Source organism: Schistocerca americana, chromosome 3 (genome assembly GCF_021461395.2).
Source record: "Schistocerca americana isolate TAMUIC-IGC-003095 chromosome 3, iqSchAmer2.1, whole genome shotgun sequence".
Lineage (NCBI taxonomy): Eukaryota > Metazoa > Arthropoda > Insecta > Orthoptera > Acrididae > Schistocerca > Schistocerca americana.
The window spans coordinates 28,982,295-29,007,815 of NC_060121.1; the positions used below are offsets into that span (position 1 = coordinate 28,982,295).

General features: G+C 44.6%; 1 protein-coding gene across 8 annotated transcripts in view; it reads left to right on the forward strand.

The window, feature by feature from the left end:
• The window catches only part of LOC124605658, a 134,838-nt gene that overhangs the window by 48,333 nt on the left and 60,984 nt on the right, over positions 1-25,521 (forward strand). For 7 of the 8 annotated variants that reach the window (XM_047137487.1, XM_047137486.1, XM_047137493.1 and 4 more), the window contains exon 2: positions 3,657-3,972. In XM_047137487.1, the coding sequence (XP_046993443.1) occupies positions 3,755-3,972 (218 nt within the window). In that variant the 5' untranslated portion in view covers positions 3,657-3,754. Of the gene's footprint in view, positions 1-3,656; positions 3,973-25,521 lie in introns of those variants that run through there. The other variant, XM_047137489.1, reaches the window with a different exon arrangement.

Genomic DNA, 25,521 nt, shown 5'->3' on the forward strand with positions numbered 1-25,521 from the left:
ACAAAATGTACTGGTGAATGATGAATACAAATTATACTGGAACAGAACCATTATAACAGATAAAACAACACCACATAACAAACCTGACATCATACTCACCAATAAAAAGAAGAAATTAACACAACTAATCGAAATATCCATACCCAATACAACAAATATACAGAAGAAAACAGGAGAAAAAATTGAAAATTAGATCCAACTGGCTGAGGAAGTCAAGGACATGTGGCATCAGGATAAAGTTGACATTATACCAATTATACATCAACTACAGGAGTCATACCACACAATATCCACCAGTACATCAACGCAATACAGCTGCATCCAAACTTATATATAGAACTACAGAAATCTGTAATTATTGATGTTCAATTACCCGAACGTTCCTAAATGCAATGTAACATATACCGTACAGTTAAAAGGAAGTCACGCTTGATCGAGGTCCGTGTCACTTTCCATTTTTAACCAGATATAACATCTGAGAAAGGAAAGAAATAATAATAGCTTTATTCAACATCGAATGGTACACTGCACACGTACAAAGAAACAGTAATGATTAAAGTTATTTGTACAATACACAAGACACATTCTTCTGAATACGTCATTAATTTACAACAAAATTACAATAAGATGTTTACTGATTTCTATTCACATAATTTCGCGAAGCATTTGTTGTTCTTCATGTAAGTAAGTATGGTACTCTTCTAATGTGTAGAAAGGGTGTTTTACTAAAAGTTTCTTAAGCTGGTGTTTCAATTTAACTGTAGGAAGAGCCATGACTGCACTAGGCAGTGCATTAGCCAATTTTATACCTGCATACTGAGGCCCCTTTTCGTAAAGTGCTGTTCTGTGGGTGCCAATGTAAAAACTTTATTTCTAGTATTGTACTGGTCGAAATCTGAATAAGTGTTCGGGTGCAGTCTTTTCAGAAGCAATATGGCTTTTAGAATGTATGTGTTTACAACACTTAACACCTCAGTTTTTGGAAACAAGTTGCGACAAGATTTCCTATATTTTGCTCCACAGATTATTCTCACACCCCTTTTTTGAAGAATGAGTTTGGTTGTTGCCCCCCAAATTTCAATACTGTAGTTCAAGTGAGAGGAGAAAAGAGCACGGTATGCAGTCCATAGGACTACAGTGTCTCTACAGAACTTGTTAATAGTACTGATTGCAAATATATTTTTTGACAACTTAGTTGTTAGGGGGTCAATATGTGTGTCCCATTTCAGGTTGCTTTGGATTGTTACGCCAAGGAATTTTGCACTAGACTCTTTCTTTACCAATTCGTTGACAATGTATAATTTAATTTCATTATTCAAACTACTTTTGTTAAACTCCATCAAACATGTTTTACTGGTGCTTACATTTAAGTGGCTTTCATTAAAAAACTGAACAATTTCTTTTGTCACATTATTACACTTGGCCTCTAGTTCATTACACAACTCCTTTTTACACACAATGGACGTGTCATCGGCAAACAGAACAATTTTTGAATTTATAGTACAGTATTTAATATCATTTACATAGATAAAGAACAGAAGGGGGCCCAACACCGAGCCCTGGGGCACGCCATATTTTATGCAAGCGATCTCTGATTTGTAGACACCACTTTCCGTTTTAAGCAGAACAAACTGTTTTCTAATGCTCACATAACACTTTATTAGGTCATAAGCAGCGCCTCTAATGCCCATGTTCCGTAGCTTGTCTAATAGGATGTCAACATTCACACAATCAAAGGCTTTTTCTAGGTCTAGGTATGAAATTTGTAGTGACAGACTGACCAGTAGTGTAACCTGAGCCCTAAGTTAGATTGGAAGATGATAGTCTGATTGTGCGTTGGCAAAGCCAATGAATGTGATGGCTTTCTTTTTGTATAGGCTACTGTATTGTGCATTCCAGAGTTAAATTTATGTCGCTGGTGAAGACACTATTTTCTTACAGTGGCTATATTTTCAGATTTTCAGTACATCTACATCTACACCCATACTCCGCAAGCCACCTGACGGTGTGTGGCGGAGGGTACCTTGAGCACCTCTATCGGTTCTCCCTTCTATTCCAGTCCCGTATTCGCAGAAAGAAAGATTGTCGGTATGCCTCTGTGTGGGCTCTAATCTCTCTCATTTTCTCCTCACGGTCTCTTCGCGATATATACGTTGGGGGGAGCAATGTACTTCAACAAAAACCCGTACCGAGCTACTGAGTGCCTCTCTTGCAGAGTCTTCCACTGGAGTTTATCCATCATCTCCGTAACGTTTCCGCAATCACTAAATGATCCTGTAACGAGGTGTGCTGCTTTCCGTTGGATCTTCTCTCTCTCTTCTATCAACCCTATCTGGTTCGGATCCCACAATGTTGAGCAATATTCAAGCAGTGGACAAACAAGTTTACTGTAACCTACTTCCTTTGTTTTCGGACTGCATTTCCTTAGAATTCTTCATGTGAATGTTAGTCTGGCATCTGCTTTACCAACGATCAATTTTATATGATCATTCCATTTTAGATCACTGCTAATGCCTATTCCCAGAAAATTTATGGAATTAACTGCTTCCATTTGCCGACCTGCTATATTGTATCTAAATGATAAAGGATATTTCTTCCTATGTATTCGCAGCACATTACACTTGTCTACATTGAGATTCAGTTGCCATTCCCTGCACCATGTGTCAATTCATTGCAGATCCTCCTGCATTTCAGTACAATTTTTCATTGTTACAACCTCTCGATGTACCACAGCATCATCCGCAAAAAGCCTCGGTGAACTTCCGATGTTATCCACAAGGTCATTTATATATATTGTGAATAGCAACGGTGCTACGACACTCCATTGCGGCACACCTGAAATCACTTTTACTTCGGAAGACTTCTCTCCATTGAGAATGACATGCTGCGCTCTGCTATCTAGGAACTCTTCAATCCAATCAGACAATTGGTCTGATAGTCCATATGCCCTTACTTTGACTGTGGGGAACTGTATCGAACGCCTTGCGGAAGTCAAGAAACACGGCATCTACCTGTGAACCCGTGTCTATGGCCCTCTGAGTCTCGTGGAGAAAAGCGCGAGCTGGGTTTCACACAATCGTCTTTTTTGAAACGCGTGCTGATTCCTACAGAGTAGATTTCTAGTCTCCAGAAAAGTCATTATACTCGAACATAATACATGTTCCAAAATTCTACAACTGATGGATGTTAGAGATATAGGTCTATAGTTCTGCACATCTGTTCGACGTCCCTTCTTGAAAACGGGGATGACCTGTGCCCTTTTCCAATCTTTTGGAACGCTACGCTTTTCTACAGACCTACGGTACACCTACATCGGATGGCATTAAAAAGAACAGCATTCCTGACTCTCAGTGCCAATGGAGATCCTGTGACATCATCGGAATTTATATTGCAGTGTTTCTGTTTTTTATTATGTCAGCTGTCAGTTATTCCTTAAGACACATATCTCTATCACATCAATGATGTGAGCGGTCTGTTGGCTCAATATCACACTATTAACTTGTCCTGAAATAGTTTCAGCCATAAGAAATGATTTCAGCGACAGTTGTCAAATAATGTTGGCATGTCGTTGCTGTTATTTGTTCCATTAACACAGTGGGAAGTAGCTGAAATCCGTGTGAGTGCGGGTTTGTAATGCTGTTTATGTTTTTTTGCAGTGTCTGCAAGCATATCCGACAGACGTCCACTCGACAGCTCGTCACCTCCCCTGGCGCCTTCCACCTCACCGTAGTCCGACTGCAGGCTCGACAGTGAAATGGCTTCAGTGTCTGAGCACAGTGGACTGTGCCACGCGGGAGAAGGCGCTGCAGTGTGGCGTACGAGCATTGACGACTTGCCTGAGGAGATACTGATAAAGATCTTCTCTCACTTGTCTTTCACTGAGCTAGTGGACGTGGTACGGAAAGTGTGCCGTCGTTGGAGAAAGCTGTCGCGAGATTTGAGGTTGTGGGCTGACAAGGAATACCATGTCGGGTAAGTAACCTGCTGGCTGTAACATTGTAAAACTGACGTGGGAACTTTGGATGTGAGCACACTGTCGGCACAACTTAGATCATTCTGCTTTTGTATTCAAAATGAGTTCCACTTTTAGAATCCTGTAAAGGAGCTAAGACCTATTTGATTTTGGTATATTTGTTAGATTGAGTGTGTTAGCTAAATTGGATAGTGTCATTTGGTGCACAGGTGCTAGTAATAAACTGTCTTCTTTTACTTCTTCGTTAGTCTTGTACCCTGTTCTGTTTGTGAACCAGGGTATACGCCATATTTTTACCTTTCTTTTCTACCCCTTTACTTCTCTTTGCGAGAATGTACCCATTCATTTTTTTCTTGCCCTCATTTTTCCCTGACGGAGTTTCAAAACATTCCAAAGATCAGTGACTCTCTCTGCCGATTAAATATCTTTCTGCCCACCACCAGTTCCTATTGTGCTCTGGCGTAAAAGTCTACGATAGGGCCAGTGGTGTACTTACATGTTTAATGCAAGAAACATTTCTGCATGTTTTCCCCACATTACATTCTCATCTATCCGTACTCCTAAAAATTTAGTGACACGGGTTTTCTTTATCTTACACTGCCCAAGTTCTGTTGTTATGTGGCTCCTAGTTTGTTTTATGTCTGAAGTCTACCGAAACTCTTTCTTTGTCATTCACAATTAAAATGTTATCCATAAACAATACATTTCATCTTTCTGCGCTACTGTGACTATCTTCTGAAGGCCAGCATCATTCATAGCTTTAACAGACAGATTGGTGTCATCAGCAAACAATATTGTACCTGCTGCTGATACATGGCTTGGCATGCCATTTATAAATATTAAGAACAGCAGTGGTGCCAGCAGGGAGTCTTGTGGCACCCCGTATCCGACTCTTTGGTATTCTGATGAGTAAACTTTCCCTGTATCTTTACCATTTGGTGCCTGTTACAAAGATAAGATTTGAACCATTCATATGAATCCCACAACATAGCAATATAGCTCTCTCTCTCTCTCTCTCTCTCTCTCTCTCTCTCTCTCTCTCTCTCTCTCCCCATCTCTCTCTTTCTTTCTTTTTAAAAAAATACATAAGACATGTTGAAGACACCTCCCTATCCCCCCCCCCTGGTCATGATTGATTATATAATGAACTTTTCTCTGATCAGGAACTCTTTCAGGCTCTTGACGCATCACAGTGTGGCCTCAGGCCCTGGTTCAGTTCATCATCCAACATGTGAATGTTACTCAAACCTGGCCAGAAAGTATTTTTGCTTTTCAGGGTCAAGATAGTATCCCTATCCTTAAACCAGGCAAAATCCAGACATCCATTGACAGCTACTGACCGATTAGCTTCATCAGTGTGCTCTGAAAACTGCTCGAAAAGATGGTGGCCCGACGGTTGTTCTGGTTTCTCGAATCACTGGGCCTTTTGTCCCCCAGTTTCCAGGAGGAACAATCCTCAATTAACCGTGTGGTTAGGTTGGAAACAGCAATCTGATGGGGTGTTTCTAAACGGTGAAATCTCATTGAAGCCTTTTTTATCTCCATGAGGCATACAACACTGCCCAGCATGATCACATTTTACTTAACCTAAATGACAGGGGCTTTCAAGATGCCCTACTGATTCCCCCTGCGGGTTCGGGGGTAAGAATAGGCCCGCGGTATTCCTGCCTGTCGTAAGAGGCGACTAAAAGGAGTCTCAAACGTTTCGGCCTTCTGTGATGGTCCCCTCTTGGGTTTGACCTCCTTTTTTCTTCCAAATTTCCGTCGTCAGTGCGTGCCATTTGGGGAAGGACACCTTACGTAGTGTTTTTGTATTGGTCCATCATGCTCCACCATCTTGCATGTTACCTATTGTCGTGTGGGGGGGACTACGCCCAATATCTTCTGGGTTGTCTCCTTCTCGCCTTGTGCGCACTCTTCTTCTTAGCGCCTACGACAACTGTGGACCCTTTAAACACCTAAAATCCAGCACGGTAGCCAGTCCGTTGTGGTGGGGTCGTCATGTACCCTCTTGGTGGTAGCCCCCTGACCACGCAGGGATCGCACTACAGATGCCAGAGCTGTTTCCTCCCCATGCATGCCAAGGAGTATGTGCCCATCTTGTCTGGGGCACGGGGACTCCGGGCAACGGGATATCGGCCAGGTACCCCTTGCTTTGGCTGGGTGGCGCCCTTGGGGAGAGCCCTCGTTCGGAGTAGGTGGCATCTGGGCGGATGTGGCGCAATGAAGCGCAATAAATCACACCAAGCTGGTGGTCGCACGGCCACCAGCGTCTCTAAGCGAGGTAGAGTCGACTTCGATGCTGCGCAATATGACCCTCAGACGTTCCCCTCGTTGGCTGCGCCATGGGAGGGACGCCGGTCTAGTGCCAAGCGGGAGCCTTATGTACCGCAATACCTTGTCTGCAGCAGGACTGATGGTGACTCCTTTCTTCCGACGAAGCCTATGTTTTTTGTGGAACACCTGGAGGATAAGTTTGGGGAAGTGGCAGGGTTGTCAAAAATGAGGAATGGGTCCATCCTCCTCAAGACGTCCTCCCCAGCCCAGTCACGAACGTTGCTCTTGTGTGATAAGCTGGGTGACGTCCCTGTTACCGTCACTCCCCACAGTAGCTTAAATATGGTCCAGGGGATTATTTACCATCGTGACCTCTTGTTACAATCCGATGACGAGCTGAGAGCCGACTTGGAACGACGTGGTGTGCATTTTGTCCGTCGTGTCCATCGAGGACCCAAGACAAACAGGGTGGCCACCGGTGCCTTTATCTTGGCCTTCGAGGGTGATGTCTTGCCCGAGAAGGTCAAGGTAATGGTTTACCGTTGCGACGTGAAGCCATACGTCCCTCCCCCGATGCGGTGCTTCCAGTGCTCGAAGTTTGGGCATATGTCCTCCCGTTGCCCATCCAGCGCTACATGTCGAGATTGCGGACGCCCCTCTCATCCCGATTCTCCATGTGCGCCCCCGCCTGTATGTGTCAACTGTGGGGAGCACCACTCTCCATACTCGCCGGATTGCCCCGTTCTTCATAAGGAGCGGAAGATAATGGAATTTAAGACCCTGGACCGGCTTACTTATCGAGAGGCTAAACAGAAATATGAAAGGTTGTATCCTGCTTCCCTTCGAACATCTTATGCTGCAGCCACGTTATCGTCGCCCCCGCGAGCGACGGTTGTCGCTTCATCTGTGCCGCCTTCAGTGGGCCCTCGGGGCCATGTATCTCTGTCTGCCCCCCTCGTGCCTGGGGGCAAGCCTTCCTCTATTGCCCCCTTAGCAGTTGGGGGCAAACCCTCTTCTGTCGCTCCCCCCAAGCTTACTTCGGGAGTGACATCTGCTCCACAACTGGGAGGCTCGATTCCTCCCCCTCCTTCTCCGGCGGCGTTGCCTCCGCCGGTTCCTCTCTCGCGGAAGGGGTCCCTCGGGGCTCTCCCTTCCTCCATTTCTTCTCCTTCCCAGCCAGATGTCAGCCAGTGGCTGAAGGAGCCGCCACCTGCTGATCGTAGGGCTTCTGCGTCGTCGTCAGCCTCCGACGCTCCTTCAGAGAAGCTCTCCCAGCCCTCTCACCCTAAGGGCAGACGCGAGAAGAAGGAACGGAATGTGTCCAAGAAGAAGGACGTTCCGGCGGTTTCAGCACCGCCTGCTGTACATAGTCCTGGCTCCGGGGATGAGGTGGAGATCCTCGCCTCTGCCGCGGATCTCGCCCTCACGGAACCCTTGGGGGCCTCTCCTATGGACTCAGCTGACTCTCCCCCAGTGGCGGCAGTTGGCTCTGACGCGCTGTCTGCCTCTTAGTCGCATTCATGCCCTCCCAGTCCCTTCCTGCTTCCATTCTCCAATGGAACTGCGGCGGTTATTTCCGCCACCTGCCTGAGCTCCGGATGCTTCTGAGTGATTCCCCTGTTCTCTGCGTTGCTCTGCAGGAAACTTGGTTTCCTGCACTACGGACCCCCGCCCTTCGCGGTTATCAGGGATACTATAAGAACCGTGCTGCCTGTCATCGAGCGTCAGGTGGGGTTTGCCTCTTTGTTCACAACTCTGTCTGTAGTTCGCCAGTACCCCTTCAGACACCTTTAGAGGCAATTGCTGCCAGGGTTGAGCTCTCGCCGGCTATTACTGTTTGCTCTGTTTACATTCCTCCGGATGGGGAGCTCCCCCGACATGTCTTGGCTGCACTGCTGGCTCAACTCCCGCCACCTTTGCTGCTTCTGGGCGATTTCAATGCCCACAACCTTCTATGGGGTGGGACTGTCTCCGATGATCGCGGTCGGGCCGTGGAGCATGTGTTGGCTCAACTCGACCTTAGCCTCTTGAACACCGGTGCTCCCACGCATTTCAGTGTGGCCCATGGCTCGTTCTCGGCCATCGATCTCTCTATTTGCAGCCCTGGACTTGTCCCATCCCTCCACTGGAGAGTGCATCCTGACCTGTGTGGTAGTGACCATTTTCCCATCTATTTGTCACTGCCACAGTGTCATACTTCTGGGCGCCTGCCCCGCTGGGCTCTCCATAGGGCTGACTGGCAGGCTTTTACTTCCGCTGCAACCATTGAGTCTCCCCCACAGGGTGACATTGACGAGGTGGTCCGTGTTTTCACCACGTCCATCATTTCAGCGGCCGAGGCTGCCATCCCCCGTTCCTCTGGCCTCCCTCGGTGGACGGCTGTCCCCTGGTGGTCGCCGGAGATTGCTGAGGCTATTCGCGACCGTAGGCGGGCTCTCCAGCGTCATAGGCGGCACCCGTCTCTGGAGACCCTCATCGCCTTTAAGAGGCTCCGTGCCTTCGCCCGTCGTCTTATTGCACGGCGTAAGCAGGAGTGCTGGGAGAGGTACGTCTCCTCCCTGGGCTCCCGCGTCTCGTCCTCGCACGTGTGGTCCCGGATACGGCGGATTTATGGCTCCCAGATCCCTATGGGTGTCCCTGGGCTCTCCTTGGACGGCGCTGTCTGCACGGACGCTGCCGCCATTGCTGAACGGCTAGCCGCGCACTTTGCTCAGAGCTCAGCGACTGCATCCTATCCCCCCGCTTTTCGCTCTCTAAAGGAGCGAGCCGAGCGGACGCCGTTCTCATTCCACACGCGTCATTCTGAAGAATACAATGCTCCTTTTAGCGAGAGGGAATTCGTCGCTGCCCTCGCCGATTGCCCTGATACAGCACCAGGCCCAGACTGCATCCACGCGCAGATGCTGAAGCATCTCTCCAGGGACTGCCAGAGACACATTCTCGCGATATTTAATCGCATTTGGAGCGAAGGCGTGTTCCCGTCGCAATGGCGAGAGGGTCTTATTGTCCCCATCTTGAAGCCCGGTGCGGACCCACTGGCGGTGGACAGCTATCGTCCCATTACCCTCACCAACGTTTTGTGCAAATTGCTCGAACGTATGGTGGGGCGGCGTTTGTGTTGGGTCCTTGAGTCGCGCGGTCTCCTCGCTCCATCCCAGGGTGGCTTCCGTCGGGGCCGGTCTGCAGTGGACAATTTGGTGCGGCTGGAGTCTGCTGTCCGTACGGCTTTTGCCCGACGTCAGCATCTTGTTGCTGTATTTTTCGATCTGCGGAAGGCGTATGACACCACATGGAGGCATCACATCCTCGCCACGTTGCATGGGTGGGGTCTTCGTGGTCGGCTCCCGACTTTTCTTCAAAGCTTTTTATTGCGCCGCTCTTTCCGGGTGCAAGTCGGTGCCACCTCTAGTTCCTCTTATATACAGGAAAATGGGGTCCCGCAGGGCTCGGTGTTGAGCGTCTCCTTATTTTTAGTGGCCATTAATGGTTTGGCTGCAGCAGTGGGGTCGTCGGTGTCTCCTTCTTTGTATGCCGACGACTTCTGCATCTCATTTAGCTCCACGACTACGGGAGTCGCCGAACGCAGGCTGCAGGTAGCCGTTCGGAAGGCAGCATCATGGGCTCTGACTCACGGTTTTCAGTTCTCTGCAGCCAAGACTCGAGTTATGCACTTCTGCAGGCGTCGGACGGTCGACCCTCATCCTGAACTTTACCTCGACGGCCACCTGCTTGAAGTGGTGGACACTTGCCGCTTCTTGGGACTCGTGTTTGATGCCCGGCTCACATGGGTTCCTCATATTACTCAGCTGAAGCAAAAATGCTGGCGGCACCTCAACGCCCTCCGCTGCCTTAGCCACACGTCTTGGGGTGCGGATCGCTGCACGCTGCTGCGATTGTACAGAGCCCTTGTGCAGTCTCGGCTTGATTATGGGAGCCTGGCCTATGGGTCTGCATCACCCTCAGTGTTGAAGTTGTTAGACCCCATACACCACTGTGGGGTCCGGCTTGCAACTGGCGCTTTTCGTACGAGCCCCGTGGATAGTCTACTGGTGGAGGCCGGGGTTCCCCCGCTGCGGATTCGCCGCCATCGACTGCTCGCCGACTATGCTGTCCACGTGCATTGCTCGCCAGGCCATCCCAATCGTCGCCTGCTTTTCCCTGCCATGGTCCTCCATCTGCCCGAACGGCGACCTAGGTCTGGGCTTTCCGTCGCTGTCCGCGTTCAGTCCCTGCTGTCGGAATTGGGTTCATTCCCTCTTCCGCCTCCCTTACGGGTCCGTGCACCTACGCCTCCCTGGTGTTTGTCCCGGCCGTCCGTCCGTCTGGACTTGGCACAGGGACCCAAGGACTCGGTTCCGCCTGTGGCCCTCCGTCGCCGTTTTCTTGCTCTCCTCGCCTCATTTTCGGACTGTGAGACTGTCTACACTGATGGTTCCCTGGTTGATGGTCGCACTGCCTACTCTTTTGCTCATGGTGCCCATGTTGAGCAGCGCTCCTTGCCGGCTGGCAGCAGTATTTTTACTGCAGAGCTGGTGGCCATATTGCGTGCTCTTGAGCATATGCGTTTCTGCTCAGGTAGGTCCGTCGTCATCTGCAGTGACTCCCTGAGCAGCCTTCAGGCCATCGACCGCTGCTATCCCTCCTCTCCTCTGGTGTCCTCCATTCAGGAGTCTGTTTCCGCCATTGCCCGTTCTGGTCGTTCGGTGGTCCTGGTTTGGACGCCCGGTCATGTTGGCATCCCAGGGAACGAACGTGTAGACAGGCTGGCCAAAGGGGCGATCGACGCCCCGGCTTTGGAGATCGGCCTTACGGCTCGCGACCAGCAGCTGGTGTTGCGCCGTAAGCTGATTGGGATGTGGGCTGCTGAGTGGCGTGGCATGACAGCCCCGAATAAACTGCGGGCTGTCAAGGAGATGACCGATGTGTGGCGTTCCTCCCTGCGGGCTTCTCGCAGGGACTCGGTAGTCCTGTGTCGGCTGCGCATCGGCCATACATACCTGACGCACGGCCATCTGTTGCGTCAGGAGGATCCCCCCTTGTGTCGGTGTGGGTCCCGGCTGACAGTCGGCCACGTTTTGCTGGAGTGTCCTCGACTGAGCACACTCCGGCAATCTTTTAATCTCCCGGGCACTTTGGCTTTGGTTTTATCCGACGATGCCTCCATGGCTGATGACGTTTTAACTTTTATCCGTGGTAGTCCTTTTTATGGTTCGATTTAGGGAAGTCCTGCGCCTTTCCCTTTCTGTGTCTTTTGTCCTTGTGTCTGTTGCTGTTCTGGTGTGCCGTCAGATGGTTGACTCTTTCCCTTTTTTTTCTCATGGTCAGTCAACCAGTCTCCGGCCATCCTCCTTTCTTCTGTTTCTTTCTGTCTGGTGTTCCTCTGTCCTGTTCTTGTCTGTAGTGTTTCTTGCTGCATTTGTGTTCTTTTAGCGCCTGGGGGGACGTCTCCTCACCCTTTGGTTTTTATCTGCTTCGTAGATTTTCGGCTCGCCTGATTTTGGAATGGGGGACTGATGACCTTCGCTGTTTAGTCCCCCTTAAACATCCAACAACCACCACCACCACCCTACTGATTTTTGTCAGCTTTTACTCCACTGATTTTTTCGTGTTACAGTCGGTACACCACTCAGAGTGCACGGGTCCAAAAAAATGGCAGGGCTCCATGCATTTCACAACCTGTCGTACCTCTCGTCACACTCACATTGTTTCAACTTTTGCATTTGTAACTGCTCCCAGTCTGTAGCCTTCACCAAACAACAATTTCAAGGTGTATCCACGGAGCCTCCACTTGGACCCTTTCCCGCGACCTCCAATTCTCTTCGACAAAAATGTGAGACACGCATTTGTGTCGTCCTACCGCAGTCCGTCTGGACCCAGAACTCGACTTGTGTACTTAGTGCCGGGATGTTGTTGCACAGTCTCAATTTTTGGGATTCCTCTTTGATAAAAGGCTGACACAGCTGTCCCATATTTGTTAACTAAAGAGTCACCCGCACGCGTAAGCTTAAACCTCTCCACTTCCTCGCCCACACCTCTCGGGGAGCGAATCATCCTATTCGGCCTAACTCCGTATGTACCGGGCCACAGTTTCGACCTAACTGGATGGTGGTCACCAGGTTTATGCTTCAGGGGTACCTTCAAATTTGAAATGACTGCACCGAGTCTGTCATCATGGAATAAGTCGAGTCACTGGCACCAGTCCACAGCTCGTCGTATAGTGGCTGCCTCTGGGCTCCAGTGTCCCGGGTTCGATGCCCGGACCGGTTGGGGATTTTCTCTGCCCGGGGTTGGGTGTTTGTGTTGTCCTCATCATTTCTTCATCATCATCATCATCATCATCATCATCATTTGTGATTGTGGCTAGATTGGGTTGTGTAAAAATTGGGACTTCGTGCGGGTGCTGATGACCACGCAGTTGAGTGCCCCACACACCAATCATCATCATCATCATCATCATCATCATCATCAGACCACTTCATTGAGACCACTTCATTGAGACCACTTCATTGAGACCACTTCATTGAGACCACTTCATTGAGACCACTTCATTGAGACCACTTCATTGAGACTACTTCCTTTGACACTCTGTGATATAGCATGGTTCTCCTCTCCCATCTGCTAAGTTTTGAATATCTGCTGATAGCAAATTTTTTTTCTTTCCTATAATTTTCTACCATGTTTCCAGTACTGTTTTGTAAGTCATATATGGCACATGTATTGCTTTTGCAGAGGTGTAACTGGGCTTTCTCCATTTAGCTTTGTCGTTTAGTTTATTCTTCTCACTACGCTGATTGCATTGGTGGCATCAGTTTGGCTGTGGAAGGTGTTGATTAAGTATTACAATCAATTGGGGTTAACACCATAGTTCGATACGTGTGAAACTTGGTGAGCTAATCGGCACAATTTAATTTAATGACCCATACCAACAGAATGCTGAGCATTCTGACTTTTATGGAAAGTACTTTAAATTGCCAGTGACAAGACAGTTGACATTCAAATACATCAGCAGCCCCATCTTCCATTACAAATTTCATCATGTTGTTGTTGTGGTCTTCAGTCCTGAGACTGGTTTGATGCAGCTCTCCATGCTACTCTATCCTGTGCAAGCTTTTTCATCTCCCAGTACCTACTGCAACCTACATCCTTCTGAATCTGCTTAGTGTATTCATCTCTTGGTCTCCCTCTACGATTTTTACCCTCCACGCTGCCCTCCAATACTAAATTGGTGATCCCTTGATGCCTCAGAACATGTCCTACCAACCGATCCCTTCTTCTGGTCAAGTTGTGCCACAAACTTCTCTTCTCCCCAATCCTATTCAATACTTCCTCATTAGTTATGTGATCTACCCATCTAATCTTCAGCATTCTTCTGTAGCACCACATTTCGAAAGCTTCTATTCTCTTCTTGTCCAAACTTGGTGAGCTAATCGGCACAATTTAATTTAATGACCCATACCAACAGAATGCTGAGCATTCTGACTTTTATGGAAAGTACTTTAAATTACCAGTGACAAGACAGTTGACATTCAAATACATCAGCAGCCCCATCTTCCATTACAGATTTCATCATGTTGTTGTTGTGGTTGTGTTGCATGACCCGACTTAATTAGACTACATTCCATTATCCTTGTTTTGCTTTTGTTGATGTTCATCTTCTATCCTCCTTTCAAGACACTGTCCATTCCATTCAACTGCTCTTCCAAGTCCTTTGCTGTCTCTGACAAAATTACAATGTCATCGGCGAACCTCAAAGTTTTTATTTCTTCTCCATGAATTTTAATACCTACTCCGAATTTTTCTTTTGTTTCCTTTACTGCTTGCTCAATATACAGATTGAACAACATCGGGGAGAGGCTACAACCCTGTCTTACTCCCTTCCCAACCACTGCTTCCCTTTCATGTCCCTCGATTCTTATAACTGCCATCTGGTTTCTGCACAAATTGTAAATAGCCTTTCGCTCCCTGTATTTTACCCCTGCCACCTTTAGAATTTGAAAGAGAGTATTCCAGTCAACATTGTCAAAAGCTTTCTCTAAGTCTACAAATGCTAGAAACGTAGGTTTGCCTTTCCTTAATCTTTCTTCTAAGATAAGTCGTAAGGTCAGTATTGCCTCACGTGTTCCAGTGTTTCTACGGAATCCAAACTGATCTTCCCCGAGGTTGGCTTCTACTAGTTTTTCCATTCGTCTGTAAAGAATTCATGTTAGTATTTTGCAGCTGTGACTTATTAAGCTGATAGTTCGGTAATTTTCACATCTGTCAACACCTGCTTTCTTTGGGATTGGAATTATTATATTCTTCTTGAAGTCTGAGGGTATTTCGCCTGTTTCATACATCTTGCTCACCAGATGGTAGAGTTTTGTCAGGACTGGCTCTCCCACGGCCGTCAGTAGTTCCAATGGAATATTGTCTACTCCGGGGGCCTTGTTTCGACTCAGGTCTTTCAGTGCTCTGTCAAACTCTTCACGCAGTATCATATCTCCCATTTCATCTTCATCTACATCCTCTTCCATTTCCATAATATTGTCCTCAAGTACATCGCCCTTGTATAGACCCTCTATATACTCCATCCACCTTTCTGCTTTCCCTTCTTTGCTTAGAACTGGGTTTCCATCTGAGCTCTTGATATTCATACAAGTCGTTCTCTTATCTCCAAAGGTCTCTTTAATTTTCCTGTAGGCGGTATCTATCTTACCCCTAGTGAGAGAGGCCTCTACATCCTTACATTTGTCCTCTAGCCATCCCTGCTTAGCCATTTTGCACTTCCTGTCGATCTCATTTTTGAGGCGTTTGTATTCCTTTTTGCCTGTTTCACTTACTGCATTTTTATATTTTCTCCTTTCATCAATTAAATTCAATATTTCTTCTGTTACCCAAGGATTTCTACTAGCCCTCGTCTTTTTACCTACTTGATCCTCTGCTGCCTTCACTACTTCATCCGTCAAAGTTACCCATTCTTCTTCTACTGTATTTATTTCCCCCATTCCTGTCAATTTCTCCCTTATGCTCTCCCTGAATCTCTGTACAACCTCTGGTTCTTTTAGTTTATCCAGGTCCCATCTCCTTAAATTCCCACCTTTTTGCAGTTTCTTCAGTTTTAATCTACAGGTCATAACCAATAGATTGTGGTCAGAGTCCACATCTGCCCCTGGAAATGTCTTACAATTTAAAACCTGGTTCCTAAATCTCTGTCTTACCATTATATAATCTATCTGATACCTTTTAGTATCTCCAGGGTTCTTCCATGTATACAACCATCTTTCATGATTCTTAAACCAAGTGTTAGTTATGATTATGTTGTGCTCTGTGCAAAATTCGACCAGGCGGCTTCCTCTTTTTATTTCTGTCCCCCAATCCATATTCACCTACTATGTTTCCTTCTCTCCCTTTTCCTACACTCGAATTCCAGTCACCCATGACTATTAAATTTTCGTCTCCCTTCACAATCTGAATAATTTCTTTTATTTCATCATACATTTCTTCGTCATCTGCAGAGCTAGTTGGCATATAAACTTGTACTACTGTAGTAGGCGTGGGCTTCGTATCTATCTTGGCCACAATAATGCGTTCACTATGCTGTTTGTAGTAGCTTACCCGCATTCCTATTTTCCTATTCATTATTAAACCTACTCCTGCATTACCCCTATTTGATTTTGCTCACATAATTCATCATAGCTACTGTTAGATTATGACTTTTGACTACTTATTTTTGTGTATAAAATGATATGCAGTATTGATTAATTGATTTAATAATTAATAATTTCATATAATTTACCCTAATTTGCAGTAGGGCACTGATGCATGTAAATAAGGGATCTACATTGTGTGAAAGTAATAGCACCCAAGTATTTTTCTGAATTTCTGACCAGCAACATTTTCTGTGAGCCAAAATCATATTAGTTCTTGTAATATAAGAAAATCAGAAAAATCCAACCTAGCCATTTTTAAACCACAATGTAGCCTCCAAAATAGCAGTTTGTTCTTGTGCCAGTCTACAAAGAGTCAGACTTCACCCAGAATTGGCATTCGGTCGTTTGAAAGCTCACGAGTAAGACCTATGTCGGGAGCACCCCCAGTGTCAATTTGTGCCACTACTACGTGTGTTCGGCGAGCAAAAATATGTCCACTGACAACAGCAAAGCTCGAGACTTGGATGCTTAATAATTTTTGAGTGATTTCTGTAGCCTAAATTAATGAACATCTTTACTAAACTGTGTTGTGATTGAAAAATGGTAGGAAATGTTACGGTCATCAAAACTACCGATTGTTGAATACTGAAGCTCGTTATGGACTGGATTGAACTACCGAAATGTAAACATTTCTGTAATAAATTACTACAGGTTAGTGTTAAAAAGGAACTGTGACTTTTTTGTGTAAATACTGACTGTATTTTGTACCACAGTCAAACAATTAACTTCACCACTGTTATTGTAGATGTCGATCTGGTTTTGTGGGCTAGTAAGTTTTTGTAATTGACAAACGGGTCACTGTTCTTAACAGTTGAACTTAGTGAAGAATGCATGTATGTGTGTTAATGCAATCTAGATTATATGTACATTTTTGAGTAAACACCATCCCTCACTCATTTGGACTTTCAACTTCACTGATAAAAGAGTGATGATGCTACTGAGGAAAGAACTACAATAAGCAGGTCAGTTCTGCTTAAAGTCTTTGTTGAAGCAGAGAACTTACCTCTCCGTTTCTCACAGTACCAACTCCAGCTCACTTACGCAATCGCACTCGAATGTTTTCCTGATTGTCCAACTTATCGGATTCTTCTCGGATAAGGGGCACCGATCCACCCACCCTTGGGGGTGATTAACAGTCGGAATGCACCTGGAGGTCCCCCACGTAACTTGCTCAGAATGTGCACACCGTGTTCTGCCCCCTCCGTTAGCACCCAGACCACGAATTGAGACCAACCTGCATCATTCCTGTTATCTTTCAATGTCTGTTTTTGTCAGTTCATCAGGAGTATCAGGATGGTAGTAACTCTGAAACCCCGAGTAAGGCAGGATATGCTTTACGCCTCCTGCTAACCCTTTTTTTTAAAAAAGAAAATTGCTACCAGGAACATCTAGTGTTTTTACTGCAGAGCTGATCGTCATTAACAGAGCTTTAAGTTTTATAAAACAGACTTCTGTTGATGAGATCTTAATTTGTAGTGACCCAGTGAGCAGTCTCCGTACTATTGACCGATGTTACTTTCGTCACCTACTGTTTACGATCTTTTCCGTGACCTCGGTTGCAGTGCCTGCTCAGTTGTCTGTCTCCGGGTCCCGAGTCCAGGGAATGAACCGGCTGCCTGTTTGGCTGGAGAAGCGATTACCCACCCGACATTCACGTAGACAGTAGTGTGTGGAGATCTGCAGACCTCTGTTCACTCAGAAACAGAACATCTGGTGAGCTACTGTCCCTTTTAACAAACTCTACACTATCGAGGAGACTGCTGCTGTACCGCTGTAATGAATCTCCTATCCTACGTAGCACAGTCTTCCGAATTGTTCACCTCTAATGTTGGTGGACAGCATACGGTGGTTTTGAAGTGCTTTTGGGATGGTGCGGGATGGTTTGGCTGGTTCTGTGAGATTGTCAACACCACCATCTCTATCAGCTGCCACGGTCATACCTCTCCTACTCTGTTTTAATCACTTTCAGGTGTGGTTTGCCCTTTTTTCTGCCATACCCTATTTTGTGTTTTAGGGGCAACACTCCATTGTAACCGAGACCTTCATTATTTCTTACCCTCCGTACTAGCTGTTGACAGAGTATCTGCTTAATAGGGTTTCACGCTTCCCCCAAGATAGTGGGTGCTGTTCCCCTCTTTAAGACTTCGACTCTCCGGAGAGGGGCGGCTGAGGGAGGGGAGACTCCCGCCACACGCCGAGCCCCGAGCGACACTCGCCCGCGCCCACCCACCTCTTGACGTCACTGTTACTCTCACCTTATTTTCTTGTCGGCAGCCCATCTGATGTTCATTACGTTTATAGATTTATGACTTTTGCTATTTTGAATGTCCTGGCTAGGTCATCTTCTTCCTCTGTAACTTGGTGAGCCCATTATGTGGTCGGTGGGGATCGGATAGGAGTGAAGTTTCTGCCTCCACAAATGGGTGTGGGGAGAGTCCTCGTATGCTCTTATAATTTTGTATCTGCCCAACCCGTAGACATTTACCTCTCTTTAAATTAATTCTCAGCTGTGACAGAATGTCTGCAAGGTCGCCACAGGCTCTGGAAATTGGGGAATATCGGGGAATTTTAAACACGTCAGGGAAATTGGGGAAATTTGAAAAAACACTAGAAATACTCATTTTTGTCTCGGTATGTGAAATGGTTTGTTTACTGATGTGTCGTGCACCATCGCTGAGCACGTGCGCCTCTTCCCTACTCCCTCATTGCTGCTGCTTCTCTTCTCCCCTTCCTACCGTTCCCATCAGTTCGCAGTCGGTGCTGCCGACACTTCTTGCCGCCAGCCTAGCAGCTGCCGACGAGAGGCGTGGAGGTGTGGGGAGTGGTTTGTTCGGATCTGATTCTGAGAGACTGTAGACGCAGTGGCCAGAGCTGGCAGCCCTGCGTACGTGAGTTGCGTCTTAGTGATTGTGTGAATGCATGTGTGCTCTTGTTTGGCTGTGGCTGAAAATTTAGTTGTGAGAGTGTGATGTCTTTTCTACGTGCCCGTTCTGGTTCAGCGATCGTCTTTATGGTGACTCGCTACCTATCCTCATTATTATCGATTCTCGGAGTATTCGTACGGATCGAGCACCGTGGCCTCATTTCGTCGACGCGCTGTCTGTGACTCTGAATAGCTGGCCACACGAGTGGATTTCCGTGACGACCTAAAACTGCAGGCCATTTCTGCGAGTATCTGTAATGTGTCTGGCCTGCCGTTCAGTTTCCACTAATGTGCAGGCCCTGCCTGTCTGATCTAGTCCCACTGATCTGCCTGCAGGCCGGATCTGCTTGTGTGTGGTGCGATGCAGCAGATTTTCACGGTTTATCCTCGGACCCAGGTCTGCGGTGCTCCTCAGCAGACCAGAGGCCGTGGGCAATGGATTTCAGGAATTGTGACTGTCTCACCACAAGTACGTTGCACAGTGCGGCATTTTATAGACATTTTATTTGTTCTAGTACATTTTGGCACTTCAAAAGTAGTTTATATATCAGAAAAATTGTGTTGGTTGCTGGCAGCTTGTGCACTATGTACTCATGTATTTGTCAAAAGAAAAGTCACATAATACTCACTAGACATGGCCTGCACCTCAACAGGTATGGGAAGGGGAGGTTGGCAAAGCTTATACGTGACAGCATAGGTGGGGTTGGTGGGATCACTCGTGGGAAAATTCCTGCAGTAGTGGGTGTTAGAGCTGCACCTTTTTTAGATTGAAGTCAGGTGATAGGTATTCCTGCTTAAGGGAAGTTTCTCTAACAAGGGAATCACTTTTGACAAAGCTTAGGTATCCGAGTAATAAGGGAATTAGTATATTTCATCAAAATATACAAGGTATTAGAGATAAAGTTAGTGAACTGCTTATAGATGTTGACTCTGAAATTATTGGTATATCTGAACACTTCTTAAATAAGGAGATAATTCAGAGGCTTCCTTTACCAGGATACAGGTTGGCTGGGTGCTTTTCAAGGAGCTCTTTGCAGTGTGGGGGAGTAGCCATGTATGTGAAAAACGGCATTCCATTTGAGTCAATTGATGTGTCAAAGTACTGCACTGAAAATGTGTTTGAATGTTGTGCAGGTGTGGTTAAATTTAATGGAGCTAAACTTGTAACTGTTGTTATTTATAGATCCCCAGACTCCGATTTCACAACATTTTTGCTAAAGCTAGAAGAGGTTCTTGGTTCACTTTATAGGAAATACAAAAAGTTAGTTATATGTGGTGACTTCAATATTAATTGTATAAGTGATTGTGCAAGGAAGAGGATGTTGGTAGACCTCTTTAATTCATATAATCTTATGCAAACCGTATTCTTTCCAACGAGAGTGCAAGGGAACAGTAGAACAACCATAGACAACATTTTTGTTCATTCCTCATTACTAGAAGGGCATTCTGTTAGCAAAAAGGTGAATGGCCTTTCAGATCATGATGCGCAAATTTTAACTTTAAAAGATTTTTATGCTGCAACATGTGTTAAATATAGTCATCAGCTGTTCAGGAAAGCTGATCCAGTTGCTGTAGAGACCTTTGTAAACCTTATAAAGGAACAAGAGTGGCAAGATGTTTATAGTGCTGATACAGTAGACGATAAATATAATGCTCTTCTCAAGACTTTTCTCATGCTCTTTGAAAGTTGCTTTCTGTTAGAACGTTTAAAACAGGGTACTAGCACAAACAGGCAGCCTGGGTGGCTGACTAGAGGGATAAGAATATCTTGTAGAACAAAGTGGCAGTTACATCAAAACGTTAGAAACAGTCAAAATCTAAATGCAGCAGCCCATTACAAACAGTATTGTAAGGTGCTTAAAAATGTTATTAGGAAGGCAAAAAGTATGTGGTATGCAGATAGAATAGCTAAGTCTCAGGATAAAATTAAAACCATATGGTCAGTCGTAAAGGAAGTTGCTGGTCTGCAGAGACAGGTCGAGGATATAGAATCAGTGCATAGTGGGAATGTCCGTGTTACTGATAAGTCGCATATATGTACAGTATTTAATAATCACTTTCTGAATATAGCAGGTGAACTAAATAGAAACCTAGTCCCAACAGGGAATCATATAGCGCTCTTAGAAAAAAGTGTTACCTGAAGTGCTCTTCCATGATACTGACAAGAGGGAGATTGAGTTAATAATTAAATCACTAAAGACCAAGAACTCTCATGGATATGACGGGGTATCTAGCAGAATACTGAAGTATTGTTCTATGTATGTTAGCCCAGTTCTCAGCCATATCTGTAACTTTTCCTTTAGGAGTGGTCGGTTTCCTGACCGATTAAAGTACTCGGTAGTGAAGCCACTTTATAAAAAGGGAGACATTGATAATGTTGACAATTTTAGACCTATTTCTATGCCATCGGTGTTTGCTAAAGTTATCGAGAAGGTTGTATATACAAGGTTACTGGAGCATTTAAATTCACATAATTTGCTGTCAAATGTTCAGTTTGGTTTTAGAAATGGTTTAACAACAGAAAATGCTATATTCTCTTTTCTCTGTGAGGTTTTGGACGGATTAAATAAAAGGTTGCGAACGATAGGTGTTCTCTTTGATATAATGAAGGCTTTTGACTGTGTTGACCACAAAATATTACTGCAGAAGTTGGACCATTATGGAGTAAGGGGAGTAGCTTGCAATTGGTTCGCCTCTTACTTTAAGAACAGAAAGCAGAGGGTAATTCTCCGCAATATTGAGAGTGGTAGTGATGTTCAGTCCCAATGGGGCACTGTTAAGTGGGGCGTTCCCCAAGGGTCGGTGCTGGGGCCACTGCTGTTTCTTATTTATATAAATGATATGCCTTCTAGTATTACAGGTGATTCAAAAATATTTCTGTTTGCTGATGACACCAGCTTGATAGTGAAGGATCTTGTGTGTAATATTGAAACAGTAACAAATAATGTAGTTCATGAAATAAGTTCGTGGCTTGTGGAAAATAATTTGATGCTGAATCACAGTAAGACTCAGTTTTTACAGTTTCTAACTCACAATTCAACAAGAACCGATATTTTGATCAGACAGAATGGGTATATTATAAGCGAGACGGAACAGTTCAAATTCCTAGGCGCTCGGATAGATAGTAAGCTGTTGTGGAAAGCCCATGTCCAGGATCTTGTTCAGAAGCTAAATGCTGCTTTATTTACCATTAGAACAGTATCTGAAATAAGTGACAGTTCAGCACGAAAAGTAGTCTACTTAGCATATTTTCATATGCTTATGTCGTATGGTATTATTTTTTGGGGTAATTCTTCTGATTCAAAAAGGGTATTTTTGGCTCAAAAACGGGCTGTTCGAGCTATGTGTGGTGTAAGTTCAAGAACCTCTTGTCGACCCCTATTCAGAAATCTGGGAATTCTGATATTGCCCTCACAGTATATATTTTCTTTAATGTCGTTTGTTGTTAGCAATATTAGCCTATTCCCAAGAGTTAGCAGCTTTCACTCAGTTAATACTAGGCAGAAATCAAATCTGCATGTAGAATGCACTTTTCCTTGACTCTTGTGCAGAAAGGAGTGCAGTATTCTGCTGCATCCATTTTCAATAAGCTACCACAAGAACTCAAAAATCTTAGCAGTAGCCCAGACTCTTTTAAGTCTAAACTGAAGAGTTTCCTCATGGCTCACTCCTTCTATTCCGTCGAGGAGCTCCTGGAAGAGCTAAAAAATTAAGCAAATTCCAGTGTTACATTGTTGATTTTCTTCATTTAAACTTACAACTTGTCACCTGAATATGTTTTTTTTTATATGTCATTTTATCTGTTTCTAATATCGTGTTATAATTTTATGTATTGACTCGTTCCATGACCATGGAGACTTCTCCTTAATTTGGTCCCACAGAACAATAAAGAAATAAATAAATAAAATAATAGATGTAACACGATATCAAACATAGTAGAACCAACCTTTTATTGGCAGCCACCGACAGAGCTGGTTTACACAGTTCATCCCCATCTTACACACTTCTTTCAAGAGGCCTACTTTTTTCTGAGGTTATTTATGAAATTGGTGAAGGTATTTTAAATCTCTTTTAACTCCAAGGAAATGCGTATTTTTGTCACCAAAAATGTTTCATTTATTTGAAATAAATTAATATCAGTGGTTTTAATGAAACACACATACCGTGTGGCTTGCTTTCTCCATCTAAAAACAGTTCATTACAAAAGATGTTGAGGTTAGTACTAAAGATTTTTGCTCACATCAGGAAATGCCATCTGCTTGCAAGGTTTTTTTAAAGATATTTCCTAGTTTACACTATTGTTTCTTGTACCGTAGCTACAAAGACAGATTGTCAACTTACGTCTTAATTTTCACCCTTGAAATCTCAAAATTTGTCAGGGAAAATGCTAAAACTTGTCTGGAAATCAGGGAATTTCACTCAGGGAAACTTGTGGCAACCCCAGTCCGATACATCGCCATGAGTCCCTCGATCCTTACCGACCAACCGACACATTTCTTTGCGTTGTCCTGCTTCTGTAATTGTAACCTCTTCACATTTTCAACTGTGCGAATCCGAGCAAAGGAGATTGCAAAAAAGGTGACAGTTGCTAGGATATTAGGTATAAAACCTAACATCCGAGAAGAAATACGTAGTCTTAGAATCTATAAATTTCGGTACCACTTTGCGCAGTGGACAGTGACACCGTGTAGCATTAATTGTCAATTCACGAGCCTAAGTTCGAATATTTGTGAGAGTTGCTCTTTCCGTGTAGCAGAATTAGTGTAACTCCGTTTTTCTGCGCAAATCTGTTTCCAATCAGTTGCATGTCGAACAGCACCCACTCGGCAGCAGTAGTACCTGAAAAACAGCATTCGGTGAAATCAAAAAAGTGTATGAGCACTTTGCAAAGTGTCAGTTGCACCCAAATAGTACTACTTTTACTGCAACAACAAAAGTAAAGAACATTAACAGTTTGTGTTACAATCGCCCGGTAATGACGACAGTCCTGTACTGTGATCTTGACAGACCTCTTAGCCACTTGTATGCATCGTGACTAAAATGCTTGTAATGTAGTTGAGAATTCAGTTTTTTATACAGATAACCTCCTCAATTCTCATATTTACTATTGTAACTCAAAGCATTAAACTTACTAAGTATATTGTTCACCCTCAAAATTATATACAAATCAACTCGAATCAGTCTGTAGTTTGCAGTTGTAGTGTACAGAATGTAATTATAATACTACTGCGACTCCCTGTTAAGTTACAGCTGTGTGCCGGAGTGGTACATTACCTTTCACGGGCAAGTGTTCTGCCTACTGAACAATCCGAGCACGACTCACGACCTGTGCTCACAACTTTACTTCTACCAGTTACTCATCTCCTACCTTCGAAACTTTACGCAAGTTCTGTCACATTCCTCGCAGTCTCGACACTCCCTAAAGAAATGATCGTACCCAGAAATGGCTCAGCTGTTGCCTAAAACGTAGTTTCTGCAATGAATTTTGACTCTACTGTGGAGTGTACACTGATAAGCAACTTCCTGGCAGGTTCGAGTCTTGGTCAGCCACACACTTTTAATCTGCCATTAGATTTCAAATTGGTGCACACTGTGCTTGAGGTTGAAAATTCATTCAGAGCAACAAAACCACACAAACTGAAAAAAGAAAAAATAACAAATGACAATAAATTAAAAGCACATTTTGGTCTTGCTGAAACTTTCTCAGCAGCAACAGTACTTAAATACCAAATTACATAAAACTGCAATAACAGTCCAACACGTTTTCATTAAACAGTCTCAGAATAATTAATTATGTTGAAAGGCTCATCTCTACTTACTTTTTAAAGAAAAATTCATTTATGTATTGTTAATAAGAAACAGTGATACACGTTAACTCTAAGAACAATAATGCGAAAGAGAGATCGTGTTTTATTATAGTTTACTTGACCTGTCTCATATATGAAATTTTTCAACATAAGAAAAAGCAGATACATATGGCTAAATTGACAGTGAAATTAGTCTATTCTTAGTACACATATACAGAAACAATTATTGCTACACATGATCTTTGTCTTGTCATGACAACTGTATCACCACTGGAATTAGTTCACAGTGGACAACTGGCAGATTCTGCATCTGATATACCCATGACGCGCATAATCACAGGTGATTGTCAATAAAAACAAATAAGATAGTTAGAATTTTGTTTAAAAATAAAAGTATAAAATTTGTAGCTGATGTTGTTGTTTGTGCCTGTTACTTATAATTGACTTTGTAGAAGGTTCTTGTAAAATAAGTACAAAAATGAAAGAAAAAACTTTAGTAGACAGTCTCCAAAAATTTGTGCTATGCACAAAGGAAAATAAAAACTGTATTTGAATTTCAGCTCCATCTCTAGTGGCCTCATTGTCGACAGTAGGTTAAATGCTAATCCCCCTTGCTTCTTTTGTTTGACTACTACTACTACTACTACTACTACTAGTAGTAGTAGTAGTGTTCCAGCGGTAATTGTTCCTATTCATTAAAATGCTTATCATTATACAGTCTAATTTTGGAAGTCTAAGTATCTCAAGTACTATCAACATTTAATATGGTTTAGCGTTCCTTTACCTTTTATTCTTGACAGTTGTGCCTTTATGTGCTTGTTGGACTTCTGATCCATCTGTTTTAGCATTGCT